General features: G+C 43.5%; 1 protein-coding gene across 2 annotated transcripts in view; it reads left to right on the plus strand.

Annotated features, from left to right (window-relative positions):
- Nucleotides 1-5366: 5366 nt before the first annotated feature.
- Nucleotides 5367-25484, plus strand: part of ZFYVE1 (zinc finger FYVE-type containing 1) — a 50173-nt gene continuing 30055 nt past the window's right edge. Inside the window, exons 1-2 of one of the 2 annotated variants that reach the window (XM_037031133.1) lie at nucleotides 5367-5617; nucleotides 6957-7894. In XM_037031133.1, the coding sequence (XP_036887028.1) occupies nucleotides 7382-7894 (513 nt within the window). In that variant the 5' untranslated portion in view covers nucleotides 5367-5617; nucleotides 6957-7381. The remainder of the gene's footprint in view (nucleotides 5618-6956; nucleotides 7895-25484) is intronic. The other variant, XM_037031134.1, reaches the window with a different exon arrangement.

Raw genomic sequence — 25484 nt, forward strand, 5'->3', positions numbered from 1 at the left:
AGCTACGCCAGCCAGGGCTGGTTTTATTTATTTTTAGAGAGGGGAAGGGGACAGAAAGAGAGGGAAAGAAACATTGATGTGAAAGAAAAACACTGACTGGTCGCTTTTGGTATGCACCTTGACCTGTGTGACTGCACTATGGACAGAACTTGCAACACAGGCATGTGCCCTGATCAGGGGTTGAACTGCCGACCTTTTGCTTTGCGGGATGATGCCCAAACAAATGAGCCTCACCAGTCAGGGTGACCAAACTATTTTTTATAGCAGCTGCACCTTTTCACATTCCCACCAGCAAAGCCTGAGTATTCCGATTTGTCCTCATCCCTGCCAGCACTTGTTATTGTTTTTTTTCTTTCTAATTATACCTGTTGTATTGGGTGTGAAGTGGCAGTTCTTTGGGGTTTTCATTTGCATTTCCTTAACGACAATGACGTTGAGCATGTTTTGATGTGCTTGCTAGCCATTTGTATATCTTCTTCGCAGAATATTTAAATCCTTTGACCATTTTTCATTTAGTTATTTGACTTTTTGTTAAGTTTTTAAAAATATATTCTGAATAATAGACCCTTATTAGATATATGATTTGCGAATATTTTTCCCATTCTATCCCATTTCTTTTTTTTAAGATTTTATTTATTTATCTTTAGAGAGGAAAGGAAGGAAAGAAGGAGAGAAACATCAATGTATGGTTGCCTCTCATGAGTCCCCTGCTGGGAACTGGCCTGCAACCCAGGCATGTGCCCTAACTGGGAATCGAACCGTGATTGTGTGGTTCGCAGGCTCGTGCTCAATTCACTGAGCCAGGGCCCATTTCTTTTTCCTTTTTAATATTGTATCTATTTATTTTTAGAGAGAGGGGAAGGGAAGGAGAAAGAGAGGAAAAGAAACATCAATGTGTGGTTGCCTCTCACATGGTCCCCATTGGGGATCTGGCCTGCAACCCAGGCATGTGCCCTGACTGGGAATTGAATCAGAGAGATCCTTTGGTTCACAGCCCATGCTCAATCCACTGAGCTACACCAGCCAGGGCTGGTGGTTGTCTTTTCAATTTCTTTTTATTTATTTTAGTAATTTTTTATTTTCCAATTATAGTTAACATACAAGATTATATAAGTTTCAAGTGTACAACTCATTGGTTAGATGTTTATGTAATTTATGAAGTTACCACCCTGAGAAATCTCAAACCCATGTCACCATACATCATTATCACAATATTATTGACTATATGCTTATGCTATACTTTACATCCCTTTGGCTATTTTGTAACTACCAATTTGTGCTTCTTTTTTTATATTTTATTTCTTTATTTTTAGAGAGAGCAGAAGGGAAGGAGAAAGAGTGGGAAAGAAACATCAATGTGTGGTTGCCTCCCATGCATCCTCCACTGGGGACCTAGCTCGCAACCCAGGCATGTGCCCTGACTGGGAATTGAACCAGCGACCCTTTGCTTCACAGGCCCACGCTTAATCCACTGAGTGACACCAGCCAGGGCCAATTTGTGCTTCTTAATCCCTTCATCTTTTCCATGCAGTCCCACCCTGTGGTGCCCCACCCAACTGTCAAAATGTTCTCTGGATCTATGAGTTTGTTCATTTATTTTGTTCTTTAGATTACATATAAAAATGAAATCATATGGTATTTGTCTTTCTCTGTTTGACTTATTTCACTCAGTACAATATCCTCTAGGTCCATCCATGTTGTCACAAATGGCAAGATTTCATTCTTTTTATGGCTGAATATTCCATTCTGTATGTATACCACATCCTTTTTATATTTTAATTTAAAAAATGTATTTATTGCCCTAACTGGTGTAGCTCAGTGGATTGAGCACAGGCTACGAACCAAAGGGTCGCCAGTTGGATTCCCAGTCAGGGCACATGCCTGGATTGCAGGCCAGGTCCCCACTACGGGGCACATGGGAGGCAACCATGCACTGATCTCTCCCCCTCTCCCCCCTCTCTAAAAATGAATAAATAAAATCTTTAAAAAATGTGTGTATTCATTTTAGAAAGGTGGAGGGGGTAGAGGCGGAGAGAGAGAGAAACATTGATTTGTTGTTTCACTTATTTGTGCATTTAGTGGTTGATTCTTGTATGTACTTTGACTGGAGATGTTGATTCTTATATGTGCCCTGATTGAGGATTGAACCAGCAATCTTGGTGTATCAGGATGATGCTCTAACCAACTGAGATGCTGGGCCAGAGTCCGCATCTTTATCCATTCATCTGTGGACAGGCACTTAGATTGCTTCCTTATCTTGGTATTGTAAGTAATGATGCAAAGACATATGAATACATATGTCTTCTTTTTTTTAAAAAAGATTTTATTTATTTATTTATCTTTAGAGGGGAAGGAGAGGGAGAGAACCATCAATGTATGGTTGCCTTTTGTGCGTCCCCTGCAGGGAGTTGGCCTGCAGGGAACCGGCCTGCAACCCAGGCATGTGCCCTGACTGGGAATTGAACCGCAATACATATGTCTTCTTTTAAAAAATATTTTATTTATTTATTTTTAGACAGAGGAGAAGGGAGGGAGAAAGACAGGGAAAGAAACATCAGTGTGTGGTTGCCTCTCGCACGCCCCGCACTGGGGATCTGGCCTGCCACCCAGGCATGTGCTCTGCCTGGGAATCAAACCAGTGACCATTTGGTTTGCAGGTTGGCACTCAATCCACTAAGCCACACTAGCCAGGGCACATGTTCATAAAATATTGAAGAGTCAACAAGAAGATAAAGAATTATCAGATCAAAATCTAGGTGAAGGCAGGATCTGAAGAGTAAGTAGTACAGCGATGTCACTTTTACCCTAGGGCATTTACCTTACTTGTCAACTTAAGCTTGGTTTTTCTAGGTCTCATGGGGCAAGTGGGACAGACTGGAACCTCAAAGTGCTACAGTTTCAATGTAAGGGTGAATTGCAAGTAAACACACCCCCACCCAATAGACTGGAAAGAAAGTTGTCTTGGAATGGAGAGATTTCCGGAAGTTGTGGAAGGGGCGCTGGATCTATAAAACAGTCCTCCCAGGGATATACAACCCACATACACATCTCTTAATGGTTAAAAAAAAAAGTCCCAAACAATGAATATAGTTTAAAATGGTCCCACCTGGCAGAATTGAAAGCAAATCCTCTCTGGATGAATTAATTTATATCCTAGGCCTCAAAAAAGTTCCAGACATAATTTTTCCAAGGAAAACCCAGCTCATGGTGAAAAAAATAAGCACATACCCACAGAAAAATGAGAATGAGTAAAAATGACCAACATAAACAGATCTGATAATTCCAATTATTTGTTAAAAAATAAAAATAGCCCTGGCTGGTGTAGCTCAGTGGATTGAGCACGGGCCTGCGAATCAGAGGATCATGGTTCGATTCCCAGTCAGGGCACATGCCTGGGTTGCAGGCCAGTTCCCTGCAGGCCAACTCCCAGCAGGGGACACACGAAAGGCAACCATACATTGATGTTTCTCTCCCTCTCTCCTTCCCTTCCCCTGTAAAGATAAATAAATAAAATCTTTAAAAAAAAATAAAAATAAACTAGTTTTGGCCCTGGCTGGGTAGCTCAGTTGATTAGAGCATTGTCCCAATATGCCAAGATTGAAAGTTTGATCCCTGGTCAGGGCACAAGCAAGAATCAACCAGTGAATGCATAAATAAGTGGGACAACAAATGAACAAATGTCTCTCTCTCTCTTTTTCTCCCTCCTTCCCTCCCTCTCTCTAAAATTAATAAATTTTTAAAAACCTAGTTTTTAAAAAATTATTATTGACATATTGCACTAACACAGTAAAAAATTTCAAGAGTATAAATGTATTTAAAGGAAGTCTTCTTGCTCACCTTAGTACACTCCTTAGAGGCAACCATTTTCCACAGTTTATGAGGTTCTTATTATAACTTTAAAAAATATACTGTTAAATAGGTAGTTTTGGCCTTCAAAATGATTAAATATCACTTTATTTCCAGGATATGTTAATATTCTCATTTTATAATTACTAAGCAAAAATTATCAGGGCTACAAAAAGTTATAGTAGTAGTCTAGGAATAGAACCCTCTAGGGAAATTTCATAGCAGATTAGCCACTCTCAGGAGCTTAACTGAAGACCTGTTATCTTACCTTTCTAAAATTTCTCCTTTCCTTTTTTCTCTTTAAATCTTTGAAGTTTTAAAGTGCTACAGACAGCTTAGCTCCTAATATTCTAATATGTAATGTGGCCTAGGACAAAACTTTTCAGTCATGTTGTGCAGTTAAGTCCAATGACTGGCTATTTGCCCAGTCTTGAAAACATAGTTTTCAGCAATATAACCCTCATACATGCTCAGTCATTATTATGTAAATTTGGGTTTTTACCATTGGTCTAATTGTGTACTTTGAAACATCAGGTAAAAGAGTATGTGACTAAATCAGGAGATGGGTTCTTGTCCTAGCTTTGTCAAAAATTGGCTGTGTGACCTTGACAAGTCACTCAACTTTAGTATTCTCTCCTGGGTTAACAATTATCAAGATATAATCATAGAACGTTAGGACTGGCAGAGACTTCAGAGTTCACTCAGTACAGCTTCTTCATTTCATGGAAAGGTTGAGTGACTTACCCATGAGCTTTCTAGAACAAGCTTCCAGTCTTTGGCATCTCAGATCACTGCTGTTTTCATTACATCAGACTTTCAGTGTTGTTTCAAGATTCAGGCAGACAAAAAAAGCCCCAACACTGAAAACACTAAACAAATATACGGACTTTTACATAAAGCCAGATAACACTGTTAACCATTAGCCTGCACTGTAGCCTAAAAGCTTATCTGAAAATACCTCCTACACCATTTGACTTCAAAATTAATCGAAATTCAGAAACTATATAAGTAAAGGTCAGAAAAATAAAGGGTAGGAAAAAATTAATGATTGGCTTGGTGAATAAGCGTAAAAGGAAAGCAAAACTCACCCAAGAGTACTTATATTCTGTTCTCAAGTCTTTTTTTCCCCTACTTTGTACAAAGTGAAATTGGGGAAGTGAGGACTGCCTGTTTTTAAACATTTCTGAAGGAATGGTGGGCAATAGGGGTTACTTAAAATACAATTACGTCTCCTATACTACACATTACATCAGTCCTCTAACTTAACGTCATTTCTTTCAGGCCACTGCCGAAACACTCTGAAACCAGCAGAAACCACAGTCAATGCAAATACTCCAACTCCCGAAACGCTCGAGAGCTTGCCTGCACCGCCTCCTCGCAAGAACAGTCTCTTCGGTACCGGGAGTTGTAGTCCCTCAGGGCCTCCACTTCCGGGGTGTGGGGAAAGATGCGCCTCAGGAGAACTACATTACCCAGGAAGCTGTGCGTACCTTTCGCCGCCTACGCAAGTGTCGGGCTCCACCCTCTCTCTCCTCCCTCCCTGGACTGCACCGTTCATGCCTTCCTGTTAGTCTGAGCTGGGTGAAGTTCACTCTGATCAGCTGATCCCAACTGACAACAGCAGAGGAGGAAGCCCGGGAGGCAGCGAAGGAGGAGGAGGGCGGAGATGGAGATGAGGATGGATCCGCGGGTACCCTGAGGAACAGCCCCCGCCCCCACCAGCGCCCCGCAGTCCCCAGACACCGCCAGGCTATGGCCGATCTGCTCGGTGGTGGGGTCCCCGGGCCACCGCGGGCAGGGAGGGAAGGGCACGGCCCTATGCAGGGCGAGCGATAGCCGTGGAGCTCCGGCTGCACCCGAGGGGGGGTGGGGGTGGCGGGTGCGGCTGTGGTGGGGGCGGGGTGGCATAAACAATGGATTTGGCTCTGGCCCCTGCCAGCGCTTGTGGGGGATTTTGGGGGACCTTCTTTGTTCTTAGACTCTGCTCCTACCCCTCGGGTTGTGGTGGTGTTGCCCGGGAGGAAGCAAGGGTGAGGAATCCCCGGCTGGAAAGAGATGTCGAGGTGCAGGGGGCAGAGTGGGCACATTGTTTGCTTTGCCTGGCAGGCGGTGAGGTGTTCTTTTGAAAGCTGATTTTATGTTTTTCTCAATTGTGACAGGTTTTGATTTTTGTTTCCGTGTGGGAGCTGGTTGGGCACGTCTGAGGTTAGGGTGTAAATAAGGTCTCCTAGTCACTCCCTTGCCTTCCTTGTTTATCTAAAAATAAGATTGATAGATTGATTACTGTGGAGGAGGAGTAGGGAACATCTGCAAGGAGGCCTTCGCATTTGGTTGGGGCATTAGAATGGGTATCAAGGCTAAGGGGAGTTAGGAATATAACTGTAGAAGTGAAGTGATAAAAGCCCCTTTCCTGGCCCAGTTCTTTTTTTTTTTAAGTTATTTTTAAGTTTCTGAGTAACAAAGAGAAAAATTGTTTCAACTCACTGCAGGTCTGGCTTTTCCCTGTGTCCTAGTGGAGGAATTCTGTCTCCTGTTGCTCCTTTTTTTTTTTTTTTTTTTGCAGTTAGAGAAGGGACAAAGGAAGTACAGTAATTGTTTTTTATTGTTTTCAAACATGAAATGGTGACTCTTGTTCCCATGTTTAGAGTCATTAATGGGCATCTGTCTGTAGTTGAAACAACTCTAGAACTTGGATGTAGCTAAAGATTATTGTTACTATCATTTTTAAAAGCTTTTTTACAGGCTTCTTTTTCCACCTCTTCTGATTGTACAGTGCAAATGGGGGTGTGGGTCTATACCTCCAAGGACTTTTTGCTTAGTGATTTTTATTCTGAATTTCATAACTGAACAGAGAATTTTAATCTGGGAAGTAAAGCAGCGAGGTCTCTTTCTTACATACCTTGGGTCTAGAGGTAGTGGCTGTTTTCAAAAGGGCCCTTGACCCTGACTTTGAGAAGAAATTGCTAGGATCAGAATGAGCCAGTGTACATTTTACAAACAAGAATGAGAGTTCTTACAGGAGCTTTAGTGTTGTGTTTAATCACAATCTTGGTTTTCAAGGTGCACTACTGTTTTTAGATGAGTGAAATTGTTTTCTTCCTCTACTCTAGGTATCCCCTGAAATATTGACTTCAGATTGGATTATATTAAAGAGTTCCTGACCACTCTCTTGCATTGCCAGAACCTTGTGCTTGAGGCCCAATGCATGAGCCCATCTCATTGAACCCATCACATCTCTCTCAGATAGCCATAAGAGACCCCTCCAAGTTAATTTTGACCACATATTTGTCTGCACTTTATGGAGGATGAAACCATTAAACCAAATCAACATTGCTGCTGAAACAGGAGTTTTGGAAACAGAAAATAAAAAATTCAAACATTTGTGATTGTGTGCAGAATTCTAATGGGACACCAAGTTGTGTGTTTGTGTGTGTGTGCTTAAGGTGTTCAGAAAGAACCCTGCGGTATTTTCTGTGCAGTCTTCAGACTCAAAGCCTTTGCATTCACTCCTGGGGAAAAGCCCAGTGACTGTTTTATGGTGGGTGATTTCCTTACCAATCCGAGTATGAGCACTCAGACTTCCCCAGCACAGAAGGGCCTGAATCCAGGGCTAATGTGCCAGGAAAGTTACGCCTGTAGCGGGACTGATGAAGCTGTCTTCGAGTGCGATGAGTGCTGCAGCCTGCAGTGTCTCCGCTGCGAGGAGGAGCTCCATCGGCAGGAGCGCCTGAGGAACCATGAGCGGATAAGACTCAAACCTGGCCACATCCCTTACTGTGACCCCTGCAAGGGCCCCAACGGGCATTCGCCAGGTGTTAGGCAGAGGGCAGCCGTGAGGTGCCAGACCTGTAAAATCAACTTGTGCTTGGAGTGCCAGAAGAGGACCCATTCTGGTGGCAACAAAAGGAGACACCCCGTTACTGTGTACAATGTCACTAAGGTCCAGGAGTTACTGGAAGAAGAAGAGATGGATGAAGAGACCAAGAGGAAGAAGATGACTGAGAAGGTTGTGAGTTTCCTCCTAGTAGATGAAAATGAAGAAATTCAGGTAAGCACTTGGGAATTCCTGTGGTAGTGGGGCAGATCTGTTGTTGGAAGGTAGAGCTCAAAAGGAAAGACCAGGTGCAGCTCACATTTTAATCATTAAAAAGCAAGACCCCTGAAAACAAGTTGCAAGGAGTCAGGTTTAGTTACCAGCAATGTGACCTTGGGCTGAATTTCTTTACCCCTCCGAACCTTAGTTCAGTATGTGGTGGCTGACATTATTAGAAAAAGCCGATTTAGAACAGTTTTCTGAATGAGGAGAGCACTTTGGCAAGTTGTGAATAAATGTGAATGATGAGGGATTGTACGTATGCAGGGAAAGAAATACCGACAGTAAGTCCCCTGGGAGTGCTAGGCAGTAAGTCATAAACCCGCGGTCTTGGTTGTGAGAGGCAGGTCTTTAAAAAGTGGCGCTTGATAAGGACAGCACTCTTCACATGGGCTCTTCTTATTTTCACATGCAGGCTTCTGATCTGTAAAAGCCAGTGAAGGCACCTGGGATTACAGGAGGATTCCGAGTTAGGGAGAGGGTAGTGCATGACAGTTAGGGATGATTGGGGAAGGGGTAGTATAATGTTTATGCTTTCCAGTGAGGTAATAGAAGGTGGTATAAGGCCTATGCTTTCGAATGAAGACTGCTTGAATTCATATTCTGACTGCAGCACTTACTGGATCTAGAATCATGGGCACGATATTTGAGCTCCGTGCCTCAGTTTCATTTCTACTTCATGGTAGTAGTTGAGGATGCAAATAGATTAGGAATGAAAAGGACTCGTCATAGGGCCCAGCCCATAGTGTCCACGACCAGTCTGTTGTTTTTGTATCAGTGTTTGTGGTGCATTGACTCAGTTCTTTTATCAGTGATGGCTCCCCCAGTCGCTAGGTTACGGGAGCACCGATGTAATTTCACTGTTTGAAAAACTCTGCAATTACCCACTAAGTATTTCATCTCTGTTTTGTTTCTTGGATAAGCCTATGGAAATGAATTACATCATGATTCCTAAGGGTGGATAGTGCCCCTTTATCCAAGGAGTATACATCCCCAAACCTCCAGTGGATGCCTCAAACTATGGATAGTACTGGCCCCCTATGTACACTGTTTTTTCCTAGGATAAACTTTAATTTATGAATTAGACATAGTAAGAGATTAACAACAATAACTAGTAATAAAGTTGAACAACTATTACAATATACTGTAAAAAGAGGTATGTGAACGAGGTCTCTCTCAAAATATCTTTTTTTTAAAAAAACATTTTATTTATTTATCTTTAGAGGGGAAGGGAAGGAGAGAGGAAGGAAACATCAATGTATGGTTGCTTCTCGTTCATCCCCTGCAGGGAACTGGCCCCTGCCGGAAACTGGCCTGCAACCCAAGCATGTGCCCTGACTGGGAATCGAACCGTGATCGTCTGGTTCGCAGGCCCGTGCTCAATCCACTGAGCTACACCAGCCAGGGCTTCAAAATATCTTACTGTACTGTGTGTACAGTGTGAACACACTGGACAAAGCAATAATTCATGTCCCAGGTGGGATGGAGTGGGATGGTGAGAGATTTCATCACACTAACCAGAACAGTGCACAACTTAAAACTGATGAATTGTTTATTTCTGGAATTTTCTCTCTTTTTTTAAGATTTTATTTTCAGAGAGAGGCAAGGGGAGGGAGACAGAGAGGGAGGGAAACATTGTTTTGTGAGAGATTGGTTGCATCTCACATGCCTCCAACCAGGGACCTAGACCACAACCCAAGCATGTGTTCTGACTGGGAATGGAACCGTCAACCTTTTGGTTCACAGCCGGCACTCAATCCACTGAGCCACACCAGCCAGGGCTAGAACTTTCCATTTAACATTTTTGGACCATGGCTGATGGTGAGTAAGTAAAACTAGAAAGCAAAACCATGGGTAAAGGGGAACTACTATACTTCCACTGTCAACTAAAAGCTTTGCTAAGACAGACTTTATTGGCTGAAAGGAACTCACACAGTTATGGAAGAGGGCATAGGTCCCATTCTGCCTCCCTCATTAGCAGTAATGTCTTCATTATGAATTATGCTCTAATTGGGTGACAGCATGGACTAAATGTTTTATCGACGGAGCACTTGATTTGGGTGATTCTTCTTGGTTGTGCCACCAGTGCCCATCAGTGGCAGCCTTTGGACGGTCATGTTTCAAATTGCCATCACTTTCACAAAGTGAGAGGAGGATTTGGGGCAAACCCGTAATCATCCTGGATATGGTGTTGGCACCAAGAAGGATACTTTTTGAGGGGAAGAGGGTGTGTATCTTTTTTCTTTTTTATTTTATTTTATTTATTTATTTATATTTAGAGGGGAAGAAGAGAGGGAGAGAAACATCAATGTATGGTTGCCTTTCGTGCGTCACCTGCTGAGAGTTGGCCTGCAGGGAACTGACCTGCAACCCAGGCATGTGCCCTGACTGGGAATCGAACCACGATCCTCTGGTTCGCAGGCCAGCGCTCAATCCACCGAGCTATATCAGCCAGGGCTCTTTTTTCTTCTTGTAGTATTGATACAGGTTCCGTAGTAGAGAACTGGGGAAATAAGAGGAAGTACAGCGAAGGTAAATTCAGCCACCCCCCAAATGGTATTTGTCCATCTTTTCTTTCCTGAAGTGTATAATGTGTATGTAATGGGGTTGTTTGTAAAAATTTCTCCCTTCATAAACGCTGGCCACTTCTCAGGAAATAATAGTTTAGTAATCACAAGCAGCGTTGGTTGGGACTAATGGACTGGACATAGAATTTTAGGCTGTGATTTATTCTCTTAGAGTCATAAGTGGAAAGTACTTTGACAAAATATCTAGTTCAGTTTTCTGATGTAAATGTCTAAATAATTAAATGATTGCCTGATACAAGTCTGGATTACGAAGTCTGCTGGCTAGATTGTAAACTCCCAGAGAGCAGGGCCATGTTTTATGCCCATATCATGTGCAGTGGTGGGCACTGCACACCTTCGGTAGATAAATACTTGGTTGGTCGGCAATGTCACATCCGAGCTTCAGTTTTTTAAAAATGGGTATCACACTCATACCCAGTAAAAAGAAAAAAAAAACTAAAATAATATAAAAGGGCATTCAATAACAAGAGTCCCAGCTCCATACCCTTAGTCTTTTCTTCAAGAAGTCGCCATTAGGGATCATGGCATGCTGTTCTAGAATTTGTTTCATGTGTACTTATGTGGGTATGTTTGTATCCTTTTAATTTTTCAACAGAAATCAAACCTAATAAACTTTCTGTTCTGTCCTTGGCTTTTCTTCACTAAAAGATACGTCTCGTAGAACTTCCATGATCAGTGCATAGAGGCCTGCCTCATTATTTAAAGTCGGCCTAGCATTTTGTTGAATGGTTTTTCCATAATTTTAGCCTATTAATGGATATTTGAGTTACTACAAACAGGAGTGTATTGACTAGCCCTGGCTGGTGTAGCTCAGTGGATTGAGTGCCGGCCTTCAAACCAAACAACCGTGGTTCGATTCCCAGTCGGGGCACACGCCTGGGTTGCAGGCCAGTTCCCAGTGGGGGGATGCATGAGAAGCAACCATGCACTGATGTTTCTCTCCCTCTCTCCTTCCGTTCCCCTCTAAAGATAAATAAATAAAGTCTTTAAAAAAAAGAATGTATTGACTAGCCTGTGAATTTGTTTAGACGTGGAATCTTTTACATTTTAAATTTAGACATTTCCAAATTTCTGAACCATATTTTTCCAGCCTGCAGTACTTTTGGTGAATCTTCCTTGGGTTCTAGTCTTGGTTCATAAAGGCTAAAATTTGAAGAGCTCTTATTTTGGTGCTAGGGACTGTTCTTAGCACTTTACAACTGTGAGCCTGTTAAATCCTGATGATAATTTTGTGTATTAGTTTCTTACTGCTTTAACTAAACATGAGTCGACAGGGCTGTGTTTCTCTTAGAGGGAAGAATTTGTTTCATTGTCTTTTCTAGCTTCCAGAGGCCTCCTGCATTCTCTGGTTTGTGGCCCTAATGGGGTCCAACTTCAAAGCCAGCAGTACGACACCTTCCAATTCCTCTCTCTCTCCTTGTTGTCACGTTGCCTTCTCTGTCTGCAGCCCTCCTGCCTCCCTCTTGCAAGGATCCACGTGGATAATCCAGCATAGTTTCCCCACCTTGGTGTCCTTAATTTACGCACTTTTGCCAAGTCTCTTTTGCCACATAAAGTGATACATTTACAGGTTCTAGGAATTAGAATGTAGACATCTTTGGTGGGAGAGGGCAGTTTCAGGTTATCACACATCGTGAATGAAGTAAGTTGTATGTCTTCATCGTGGGGGCTGCTGTAACAGAATACCGTAGGCTGGGTGGTTTACAGACAACAGAAGTTAATTTCTCACAGTTGTCGAGGCTGGGAAGTTCAAGATTATGGCACCAACAGATTCAGTGTCTGATGAGGGCCTAGTTCATAGAGAGCTGTCTTCTCCCTATCCTCACATGGCAGAAGGGAGCTCTCTTGGATGTCTTTTATAAGGGACCCATATAATCCCATTCGTGAGGGCTACCCTAGTGACCAGTCACTTCTGAGGGCACCCACCTGCTAATATCATCACACTGGGGGGTAGGTTTCAATATATGAATTTTGGAGGGGATACAAACATTCCATCTATAGCACTGTATTTTTTAAATATTTATTTATTTATCTTTAGAGGGGAAGGGAAGGAGAGAGGAAGAGAAACATCAATGTATGGTCGCTTTCTTGTGCATCCCCTGCTGGGAACTGGCCCCTGCCAGGAATTGGCCTGCAACCCAGGCATGTGCCCTGACTGGGAATCGAACCACGATTGTCTGGTTTGCAGGCTCGTGCTCAATCCACTGATCTACACCAGCCAGGGCTATAGCACTGTATTTTATGGATGAGGACACTGAAGCACAGAGAGATGTGGCAGAGGATTTGAACACAGGTATCTGGCTCTAAGGTCCTTGCTTTGTGTCCTGACCAATGTGGCTCAGTTGGTTGGGTATCGATCTGCGAACCAGAAGATTGCCGATTTGATTCCCAGTCAGGACATGTGCCTGGGTTGAGGTTTGGTCTGTGGTTGCAGTGCACACGAGAGGCAACTGATCAGTGTTTCTCTCCCTCTCTTTTTCCCTTCCTTCCCCCCTCCCTAAAATTAAATAATAAATCTTAAAAAAAAAAGATCCTTGCTTTGTGACACTCCTGCTGTCTCTGACAAAGTCAGTTAAACTTCCTGATTAAGCTTCAGATGGTCAAGAGCATCATCAGCTCACCGATTCCTCGTTGCTGCTGCGANGTCTGTGGTTGCAGTGCACACGAGAGGCAACTGATCAGTGTTTCTCTCCCTCTCTTTTTCCCTTCCTTCCCCCCTCCCTAAAATTAAATAATAAATCTTAAAAAAAAAAGATCCTTGCTTTGTGACACTCCTGCTGTCTCTGACAAAGTCAGTTAAACTTCCTGATTAAGCTTCAGATGGTCAAGAGCATCATCAGCTCACTGATTCCTCATTGCTGCTGCGAGAATCAAATGAAGCCTAGTTCTGTGTAAGTGTAAGGCTGTTGTTGAATAACTCCTTCCTCGTAGCAATATTCTATGAAGTTAGGCTCCAACTTTGTTTTCCTTTTCTTGTTCCTAGGCATTTGTGGGTTTTGATCGTTTTCAGTTTAGTACATAAGAATTATTGTAGCAGCTTGTTGGCAATTAATGTTATGTGTGATTTCCTCAAATTCTATGGCCTAGAGTAGGGGTGTCAAACTCATTTTCACTGGGGGCCACATCAGCCTCCAGGTTGCCTTCAAAGGACTGAGTATAATTTCAACTCCTTAACAGTTAAGGAGTAATTACATTTATACAGTCCTAAAATTATTTCGGCCCTTTGATCAAGCAACCTCAAGGCTGATGTGGGCCCTGGTGAAAGTGAGTGTGACACTCCTGGCCTAGAGTCTCCTAAGATTTGTTGCCTGTCATTCAAGTATTCAGTTTCTTTTGGAAAACCTAGAACAACCAAAAGTTCCCTTTTAGAGGTGGAGATTTTATTATTATCTTGTTGTCATTTGAGTGTGTACTAGAATGATGAGTTGGAGGGGAGACTGACTTTTGGTCTCAGAAGCAGAAACTCCTTTTTGGCCTGCTAGCCAAAGCCATTCAATAATTCATCACATTTATTGACTGTGTGTTATATGCTGGGCACTTTGGGTTCCAAGGCTACATGATTAATAAGACTTGGTCCATGCCATCATAGAACCGACCATTAAAGTGAGGAAAGCACAGCTCAAACATGGGAGACACATAAAAAAGATGGTTTAGAAGTAGTAAGTATGATTAAGGAAGACTGATTTCGAAGCCAGTCTTGCAGGGTAGTCAGGAAAGGTTTTATTGTAGAGATAACTTTTAAGTGAAGACCTGATGGTTAATATTACCTGGGCAGATAGAGCCCAGAGGGAACTGGGAACAAAAGGCAGGTGGGACGGTGAGTTTGTGCCCGTGTGGCCGGAGCGAGCTGGAGAGAGAGAGGGGCAGGAAAGAAGTGCGGGGGCGAGCAGGTGCCAGATCACATGGGGCCTTGGGGACCAGAGCAGCAAGTATGGATTATAGGAGTAACGGGAAACACCAGTCTGTTTTATGCTAGAAAGTCATCTGATCCGACAGAATTCAAAACAAAAGATTTTATTATTTTTAGACAAATGGGAAGGGAGGGAAAAAGAGGGAGAGAAACACTGATGTGTGAGCAATACATCAACCAACTGGGACCTGGCCTGCAACCCAAGCACATGCCCTGACTAGGTATCAAACTGGCAACCCTTTGAATCTCTGGTTGGTGCTCAACCCACTGAGCCACACCAGGCAGGACTGATAGAACTTTCTAAGAGGTGGCTCTTGTAGTGTAGTGTAGTGTAGTGAAGACGAGATTGTGGTGATTGTAGAGGGGCAAGAATGGAAGCAGTGGAACCACTTAGGAGGCTATTGCAGAAGGTGAGGTGAGATGTGGTGTTATCACTGACTTGGAAGGATGGAAAACATTGATGAATGTGGGACAGAGTTTGGATGTGAAACAGGAATGCTGCTGCTATACTGGGTGGAGGGGTGAGGGGATCAGAGAACTCAGTGGTGACTCCTAGGCATTTGGTGTGTGCAAATAACACCTGCTTAATACCCCAGATTTTATTGACTTGATAAAACAAAGTGTTTAAGAACTTAATTTGCTCAATAAAGAGAGCTCTTTTGGTGTTATCTAACACAAATAACACTGATTCTCAACCAGGAGTGGTTCTCAACCAGTTGGTGATTCTCAGCCAGGAGTGATTTTGCTTCCTTAGGAGGCATTTGGCAATGTTTGAAGACATCTTTGGTTGTCACAGATGGGGGTGGTGGAGGGAGACGTGTTATTGGCTAGTGGGTAGAGGCCAGGGTGCTGCTAAGTACTTACAATGAATAGGGATGCTGCCCACAAAAAGAATCATCTAGCCCAAAATGTCAGTAGTGGTGAGATTGAGAAACTGACCTAAGAGATGAAGCTTTGAATAATCTTTGGTCCAATAGGAGACCTGGGTTCTAGTGAAGTGAAAATCTAGCAGAAGCAAAACATTTTAATCACTACACCATTTTTTCCCCCACTCTCTCTCTTGGTTCTGTTCACTCCTAAGAAGTAAACTAGGTAAAAGCAATAGTTTCTTTGGCGTATTTTGTAACCTCTAGTGAAATGGTTAGACTTTCTGGGTTGTATTCATTGCTGTTTCTAGGTCTCAGTGGAATTGTACTAGGAAAACCAGAGGACTTGTGGATCCATTTTTACAGCCCATAATAAAAACAAGTCATCTATAATCTTTAGAGACAACACCCTTGGCAAATAATTCAAAGGTTTTAGAAGAATAAAGTTCTAATAATTAGGGTTCTTGGGGGAGGAAGAGGATAGTATTTTCTTATCTGTTGGGTCTTGTGAGGAGTCAGACAGCTTATCAGAATGCTTATTAGTAAGAGAAAAAGATTCTAAACTCACTGTCATTTTTCTCTTCATCCTTATGTACACATACATTTAAACCCCATACAAGTTTTCCTTTCTTTTCATAGTCACTCCATCTCTTTCTCTCTTTTCTGCCAACGTCCTGTAACTGTCCTCTTTCCAAGAGAACAGCAGCAGACTGACAAGAAATGTTACCTGGTTCCCCCTCATGCTGACTGACCCCCTCACTGGCACATTGGGAGAACCAGGGAGCTTTTCACACTGAAAAACTCTTGAAGCTAAGTCCACTCATGCAGGGCGCTAGGGAAGCCAAGTGAGCCCTGAGTGGTCGGTGAGAAGCCGAGTAAATGTCCACTGGGGCAGGCCCCCCTCTGCTCAGGAACTGACAGCTGCGGGCCCTCTCTGAAATGGGAGGCCGTGGAGGCCTGTGTCCCTCCCTCAGCACAGGCGGTGGCGGTGGCGGCCTGCATCTCACTGAGACCGTTCCTTTAAGAAGACCCGTCACGTTGCTTGGCGGCTTCACTTGTTTACAGTCCCAGAATAGTGTGGCTCAAAATACTGGGACTCGGCTTTTTTTTTTTTAGTTGGCTAAAAGAGACATTATTTTCATGGGATCCAGGAATGGGAAATAGTAGAGGGTGGACTCTATGGGAATCCTGAATCACAAACCGGCTGTGCTGGCACTTCTGTCTCAGAGCCACCTGCCGCTGCCCCCTTGGCCCTGTGCTCTGCTGCCTGGTCCAGGGACCTTGCTGGGGCCTGCTGTTTCCAGGCCCTCTGTTTCAGGCAAGCAGGCAGAAACCTCTTCACTTAATTTTGGTCCACACGTCATGAGCCGGGAGGATCATAATCTTCTAAATTGTGGAACTTCCTCATGTTTTTCTTCAAATGGCCAAATTCTTGTAACGTAAGGACGAATTTTGCTGCTGGGGCTGGTTAGCCCTTTGGTAAGTTCTGGTTGGAACATGAATATATTGACTATTACTTAGGTGCCATATTTTGAAAAGTCACAAGAAGCCATAGATCTGCTTAGGAACTAGCTGTCTGTCAAAATAATAAGCAATAATTGAAGGAGTAGCAGAGGCTCCCTCCACTACGTCTGCCTTTTACTTCTGAAAACCCAAGCAAAAGCCCCTTTGTTTAGTCATAATGGTTGGGGGAGGGCTCTGTCTGGGGTTACTGGGAAACACAGGGTTGAGGATGACTCAGGCAGGCAAAAAAAGGAAAGAGCTCCTATTGTGTGCCTTCAGTCTCTGCTCTGCATCTTCTGAGCTTTCTCTGCCCTGAGCTGTTGCAACAGGCTCCTGGCATTTAACCTGGAAGGCTTTTTTGTTTAGTACAGGGCTGTTTAAAATTTGACCCATATAAGCCATCAAAATCTCTGTGAGTCAGCTTTTCAGGGAACCCATTTTTAACTATTTCAAGTTACCTCCAGTTTAGGTGATTCTGTTTTTTTCTGGTCTGTCACCTCTTTCAAATGATTGGTTTTTCTGGAATTGGGCAGACATTTGGATTTTTGAGTCAGGGGTAATATAACAGGAAGATTTCTTACGAAGTTGATGTTGTATGTTTTCCCTGTGGGTGCATCTTCTTCGACTCTGTCCTGGAGGTCGTGTAGCACAGAAGGGCTTCTAACGGCTGGCTCAGCCTTTCCCACTCCTTTCTGACTTGCTGGCTTGGGAGGAGCTCCTATGAGATCATTCTGTCTGGGGTTAGAACTGCTCAATGTGAGCATGTTTGATTGATGATGGGAAATCAGAAAGAAGCTAATGGATAAGATCCTGAAGAAGTGAAGGAAAGCAGGACTGTAGCAAGTTCCAGGCAAGAATTGGAAAGACCTATGGGAAGGGACACAGGGACTTTTGGGGGCAGGAAAGGGTGGATGCTTCCTTGGAGGATGTTTTGTTCATTTTGCCTCTCTTTCCAGTGACTTTTGGCCAGCAATTAAGAGACTCTGTTTATCCTGTTTGTGTGGTTGTCTTGGTAGTGGCATGTGTTCTTGGGCAGAAGAGTATGTATACCAATCACATGTAAGCACTTGACCTCTGGCTTGACTTCACTGGAGGATGAGTGTACTTTCTAGTATGCTCTGGAAAAATTTCTAAAATTTTATTTACTTGTAGAGAGAGGGGGAGGGAGGGAGAAGGAGAGGGAGGAAAACATCAATCAGTGTGTGAGAGATACATCAATTGGTTGTCTTCCACACGCCTCCAACTAGGGACCTGGCCCAAAACCCAGGCATGTACCCTGACTGGGAATTGAACTGTTGACCTTTCAATTCACAGACCAGTGCTCAATCTGTTACCGAACAGAGGTCCAAGGGGGGGACGGCAATATTTGGCCCACCCAGGGATGCCAAAAACTGTTACAGAATAGGGGCCCCTCCCAAGGACGGTATACTAATACCTAGTGGACTCGTCTGTCTGCCACTGGTATACTAATACCTACTGGGCTCGTCTGTCCGCCACCAGAGGAAAGACATCTCTCAATGGCAGAGATTTATGAAAAGGAAAGGAAAGGTTTACTTAATGCTATACAGACTTAAAGTAGTGGCCCTGGCTGGTGTAGCTCAGTGGATTGAGCACAGGCCTGCGAACCAGAGGATCGCGGTTCGATTCCCAGCCAGGGCACATGCCTGGGTTTCAGGCCAGTTCCCAGCAGGGGATGCATGAAAGGCAACCACACATTGATGGAAAAAAAAAGTAGTGACCCAATGTCCCCATTAATATATCAAAGTTCTTTAGGATAACCACAGATGCCCACAGCACTTCCTTATTCCCTGCCCTAATTCAGGGTCCCGTATCTCAGGAAAAGAAGCACATGTCCATGTTTCCAGGCCGCTGGCACCAGCAGCTGTGTCGCCATCCAGGCACGATCTCTAATTACTCCAAAGCCATTTGGCACCTTCTCATGGTCTACTGGCAAAGAGTTCTTTCACCCATTTTCCAGGCAAAGTCTCTCCTGCTTCCCAGGCCATGCAGCCAAAGGGAGCACCCCAAAGCCACGTGGACTTCTCCTACCAGAGCTGCAGTGGTCTGCAATCTGTCCGAAACTGTGTGGTTTTTCTCTCCACCAGAGCTGTGGAGAGGGTAGGTTTGCCACTCGACCAAAGCCGAGTGGCAATTCTCTGCTAAAGCCACGTGGTGATTCTCTCTCACGTGGCTGCGGGAGTCCCCATTCTGGCTGAAAGCGCGTGGTTCTCTCTCCTCACATAGCCAAGAGGAGGTCCTCACTCTGCCATGGCTCTCTCTTCAATGGCTGCTGTGTCTGCGTTTAAATCCCCGAGCCAGTCCTCCTTTGCAGCCCCATCTCTGACTCCTACAATCGGGTACACCTGCCAGGACTCCCATATCCTCCCAGCTTTACTGGGCTGCCATAGTGAGTCCGGGCAGGCGTGGCCCCACGGCGTGGAGCCAATCAACTCCAAGTTCTCACACAGGTGCTGTAACCAGGGCATGTTAGCTCCCAATTACATCCTGGGTGGAAGTCACTCCCTTCTCCCTGACTCAAAGCATGGCCACAGCTATTTAACATATCTATGATACCAGTTAAAGGTTATAGATATGTTAAATGACCACTCCAGAGGTTAGCTTCAAAACTGTTGCTATCCAAAACAGCTCTCAATGTCCCTGCTTCATTTGTCCCTTCCCCCAACTGACACCTGTGGGGGGCGAGTAAGAGGTGAGGACATCTTATATGTCTTTTTAATATTTCCTGGACACCTTGAGTTATGGACCCCATTCCAAATCTGTTTCTTTGGGGGCCCCCCCGCTTGGCTGCGCCCTGTTACAATCCACTGAGCCAGACTAACCAGGGCTCTTCTGGAAATTTTTTTTCCCTTCTTGATATCCTTCTACTTGTGACTGGATTATTGCTGCCCTTCCCAGGGATTTGACTCTAGACCACAGGTGGCAAATACAAGACCTGCAGGCTGAATCTGGCCCTCCACCTTGTTTTATCTGACCTGATACCTTGTTTCTACCCAGCCGAAGCAGCACTGAGCTCCTTGCCCCTAGTTAAGGAGTAGTTACATGTATATAGTCCTAAAGTTACATTTGGCCCTTTGAAGGCAACCACAGGCTGATGTGGCCCCCTGGTGAAAATGAGTTTGACACCCCTGCTCTAGATGGTGGAATGCTTGAAAAGGACTGACAGTCACAGACATGCAGTCACAGACATGCCAGGTTCAAGTTCAGAGAGCAATTCAGCAGTCACAGAGTATTCTAGAAATTCGTATACTTTTCAGCCCAATTGCTTCTGCCTGGTGAATATGTCAACTGTATGACTAAACTGTTTTCCATAATCTCTCAGCTCAATTCAGTTTACATGTATCAGTCAACAACAGTCACAAACATTTATTGAGTGTCACTTATGTGCTTTATTAGTTTATCTCTGAAAAAATCTGCCACTTTGGTGGGGAGGAGTTTCAGTCTAGAACTAAATATGAGCGATTAGGCTCATGTAGTCTTTCGGATTGTTTACAACGTTCCTTCTCCTTTCATTACCATGGAAAATTGAGCTTGCTACTTTCTTTATAAAAGGATCGACCTGAAAAGGTTTGGATGTGAAAGTCCAGCCTTCTTATACCACTGTGTGTACAAGGGCAACCCTGTCCCCACCTTGTAGTCCTAGTCCCTTCTCTTGATTTTTCTTTACACCATTTCTCACCATTTGACAGGACAAAAGGAAAAGTGCATGACATGATGTGCACTTTTTTTTAATCCTCACCCGAGGATATTTATATTGATTTTGAGGGCCGGAGAGAGAGAAACATGGATTGGTTGCTTCCCATATGCACCCTCATCAGGGAATCGAACCCCCAGCCTTTCGGTGCACAGGGCAACGCTCCAATCGACAGAGCCACCCAGCCAGGGCCCACATTAGATGTGTTCTTAAGAGTCAACTCTTTTGTGGTGTGATTTACAGATAATATTCACATTATAAGTGTACAGTTGTATGAGTTTTGGCAAATATATGTGCACATGTGTAACCACCACCATGACAGTCGAGAGAGAACATTTCTGTCCCCTGCCTCCCTAAAGCGTCCTTTGTGCCTCTGGGAAGCTGTTCCCCAGCAATCTCTGATCTCTCTGAAACTATAGATTTGACTTTCCGGGAGTTTCATGTAAATAGAATCATGTACTGTTTTGTGACTGGCCTTTTTTTCTTCACCATAATGCTCTTCAGGGTCATTCATGTTATTGCACGTCTTAGTGAATTTCTTTTTGTTGCTGAGTAGTATTCCATTGGATGGGTAGACCAAATTTGCCCATCCATTCACTTGTTGGCATTTTGTATACCATATATTTTAATTGTCTGACCATTGATTTTCTTTTCCCCATTAAAATGTAAACTCCATGAGGCAGTGATGTTTTTTACTGAGGTGTCATTCACATAACCATTCCAAAGTGAACAACTCAGTGACATTAGTCACAGTGTTGTGTGACCACTACCTCTGTCTAATTCTAAAACATTCCAGTGTCCCAAAAGAAAACCCTGTACCTGGCAGTGGTATTTTTGGTCTTTTTAAATCATATTTTAAATTATTTTTCCAATTATAAACATAACATAGACCCAGCATGGTAAAATACTGAAAATACAGAATGACAGAAAAGTAGCTAATTTTTTTAAAACTATTTATTTATTTATTTATTTTCAGAGGGGAAGGAGAGAGGGAGAGAAACATCAATGTATGGTTGCCTTTCGTGTGTCCCCTGCTGGGAGTTGGCCTTCAGGGAACCGGCCTGCAACCCAGGCATGTGCCCTGACTGGGAATCGAACCGCGATTCTCTGGTTTGCAGGCCCACACTCAATCCACTGAGCTACACCAGCCAGGGCAGAAAAGTAGCTAATTTACAATAAAAAAAACACTAAGTATATCAGTCCTATTTAATCTTGCATTTACTTAAAAAAAAACAGCTTTATTGAGATATAATTCACATACCATGCAATTCACCCACTTAAAGTGTGCAATTCAGTGGCTTTTAGTGTATTCACAGATATATACAACCATCACTGCAGTCAATTTTAGAACATTTTCAGTGGGCAGTAATTTTTGCCTCTTTTGTTCATCAGTATGTAGACAGTGCTTGGCACATAGTAGGTACTCGAATATTTGTTGAATGAATGAAATGCACTAATGAGAATAAATCAGTATAATCATTAATTCACTACATTGATGAATTAATGTACTCATTAAGGAATTCGGTAATTCAATAAACATTTAATGAGTGCCTACTATGTGCTGACAACTGAGTGAGATACAAAGTGGCAGTGAGACCCTGATTTGCCCTTGGGAAAAGGACAGTCTAGTGATAATAGAAGACGAATGCGTAGAAATAAGGTGGGTAGTATTAGAGCAGTATAGAGAGAATTTTATGGCAATTCAGAGGAGGGCGATATTGCTGGAGGGATTACTGTTGATAATTGACTTTAAAATAGTTGTGTGCTATATTGTTACTTAACTAGGGCTCCACAGTCTCACTCCATATTGAATAGAAACCAGACCCCTCTCAGTCTCCAGCTCAGGCACCAACGGTTTCCTTATAAGGCTATGTCATCATTAAGATCTTCTGCATAAACTGTGAGAACAGCACTTTACTGAGTCTGTGGGGTGGCAGTAATTCTTGGAATCATATCACATCATTCTATTGAAGACTGAATGCTTTCTTATGCATAATGTATGTATGGTGTAATCTTACAACAGCTTTTCCCCCCCTAAATTGAAAAAGATACATCCTTTTGAGGGAGGGAGTGGTAGACACTGAATACCTTCCTTGTCCCATTATCCCTAATTCTTTATGGAGGCATTTATTGGAAACCTTCCCTCAGAAGAGTTTTTAACTGGAGTAACGGAATGGATTTCTGTGGTGGCTGCATTGACCGTGGCCTAGGGGCAAGGCAGGACAGCTGCGGCATTCACCGCCTGTCTCTGCGGGGCGCCGTGCAGGTGCGCAGCGTCCTCACCGCGAGCCCATGAGGTAGACTGCCTGGTAATCAGTCTGTTTCACAAGAGCAAAATCTGAGGTTCGAGTAAGTTAAATAACTTCTTTAGGGTTATTCTAAAGTCATTGAGTGGTTAGAGGCTGGTCCAGTGAACACTTAATGGTAACACTGCACTATTCCCTCTCACAGAGACTGTAGCATCTACATTCTGTGATGTGTTCATTCACTTACTTTAACAAATATGTATTGATTTCTTATTATGTGTCAGGCCCTGTGCTAGCGCTGCGGTGGTGAACAATACAGACGAGACCCCTTGCCAGCACGGAATACAGTCTAGTTGGGAAACGCAGAACCAGGCTGATGTGGATAGATGGTGGGTTGAGAATGAAGAGTTCGAACAAGAGAAGGGTTGGGTGAATTGCCCCTGGTGTATTCCAGGTGGAGGTGGACATGAACCTAGCTCTCTCGTCATCTGTCTAGCCCGGTGCTTCTACTGCTAAGTCTCAGAGCCTTTACCAGACCTTGTGTCTATTGTTATGGCTGGCCAAATACAGGTGTGCCATGCCACTTAAAGGGGAAGCTGCATCTCCCATCCGTAAGCTCCTTGGAAGAGTCCTTTGAGGATAATGTGGGTCTTGAGGATGACACAGTGTTTCCAGTCTGTCCTCAGAATTCAGCTTTGCTTTGGAAAGCTTTTTATTCAGGTAGAAATTGAGAGCAGAACTCAGTGAGTTGGGTGAGGTCAAAGATACTGATATGAAGCTAAAAATGACTTTTTAAAGTATTCATTGTGTGGATCATCTCCAAATAGAAACCTCTCTCCTGCTGGAGTAGGAGGGGGGTGTCAGGCAGCGGGCAGTCCCAAGACATGGGAGGAGAATTCCTGACCTCTCAAGTAGTGGAAGACTTTGGGGACACTGCAGTGGAAGAAAGTGACCTTTGCCCTTACCGAATGTGCTCAATGTATTTGTGGAGCCAGGCTCCTGACTTCAGTGGTCTTAAGAAAACATTTGAGAAAAAATTGCATTTTTATATAAAACTATTGACACATATGTGGATAAACACAAAGATACACACCTCTTTTAGGATAGAATGAAAGGAAGTTTTCTGAACTCGCTGGGTTAGAGGAGCAGGTTTATAAGAACTTTCTGGTAGTAAGGGTTTTGTGCTTGGAATGGAACCTCCCTACCATCTGGGCTTTCAAATTAGAGTGGCCACTGATCGGACATTGTTGAAGTCAAATACTGTTTGAAAATGGGGCCGTGGACTTAAATCATTGCCTGGAGTGCTTTTCTTCTCATTTTATTTATTTTTAGAGAGAGGAGAAGGGAGGGAGAAAGAGGGAGATAAACATCGATGTGTGAGCGAAACACTGATTGGTGGGCCACCCCCAACCAGGGACCCAGGCATGTGCCCTGATGAGAACCGAACCAGCAACCTTTGGTTCACAGGATGCCACCCAACCCACTGAGCTACACCAGCCAGGGCTCCCTGGAGTTCTTTTTTTGAAAAATATATATTTTATTGTTTTTTAATATATTTTATTGATTATGCCATTACAGTTGTCCCATTCCCCCCTTCACTCCCCTCCACCCTGCACACCCCTCCCCCACCATTCCCCCTTTTGTTTATGTCCATGTGTCACGAGTTCTTTAGATTCTGAATTTCCCATAGTATTCCTGCCCTTCCCCCCTATTTTCTACCTACCATCTATGCTACTTATTCTCTGTACCTTCTCCCCCCTTCTCCTCCCACTCCCCTGTTGCTAACCCTCCATGTGATCTCCATTTCTGTGGTTCTGTTCCTGTTCTAGTTGTTTGCCTAGTTTGTTTTAGTTTTAGTTTTAGGTGTGGTGGTTAATAATTGTGAGTTTTCTGTCATTTTACTATATATGTTTTTTATCTTCTTTTTCTTAGACAAATCCCTTTAACATTTCATAACATAAGGGCTTGGTGATGACGAACTCCTTGAACTTGACCTTATCTGAGAAGCACTTTATCTGCCCTTCCATTCTAAATGAAAGCTTTGCTGGATAGAGCAATCTTGGATGTCATTGCCTTTCATGACTTGGAATATTTCTTTCCAGCCCCTTCTTGCCTGTAAGGTCTCTCTTTTTTTTTTTTAAAGATTTTATTTATTTATATTTAGAGGGGAAGGGAAGGAGAGAAATATCAATGTATGGTTGCCTCTTGTGCCTCTTGTTCCCTGCTGGGAACTGGCCTGCAAATTGAACTGCGATAGTGTGGTTCGCAGGCCCGCGCTCAATCCACTGAGCTACGCCAGCCAGGGCATGTAAGGTCTCTTTTGAGAAATCCACTGACAGTCTTATGGGCACTCCTTTGTAGGTGACTGTCCCCTTATCTCTTGCTGCTTCTAGAATTCTCTCCTTCATTTTAATTTTGGCTAATGTAATTATGATGTGCCTTGGTGTGTTCCTTCTTGGGTCCACCTTCTTTGGGACTCTCTGAGCTTCCTGGATTTCCTGGAAGTCTATTTCCTTTGCCAGACTGGGGAAGTTCTCCTTTATTATTTGTTCAAATAAGTTTTCCACTGGTGGCTGTTCCTCTTCCCCTTCTGGTACCCCTATAATTCGAATGTCGGAACATTTAAAGATGTCCTGGAGGTTCCTAAGCCTCTCCTCATTTTTTTTGAATTCTTGTTTCTTCCTTCTTTCCTGTTTGTTGTTTCATTCTTCCTTCTGGTC

Source organism: Sturnira hondurensis, unplaced genomic scaffold (assembly GCF_014824575.4).
Source record: "Sturnira hondurensis isolate 20B ecotype Veracruz unplaced genomic scaffold, ASM1482457v3 Scaffold0021143, whole genome shotgun sequence".
NCBI classification, from domain to species: Eukaryota; Metazoa; Chordata; class Mammalia; order Chiroptera; family Phyllostomidae; genus Sturnira; species Sturnira hondurensis.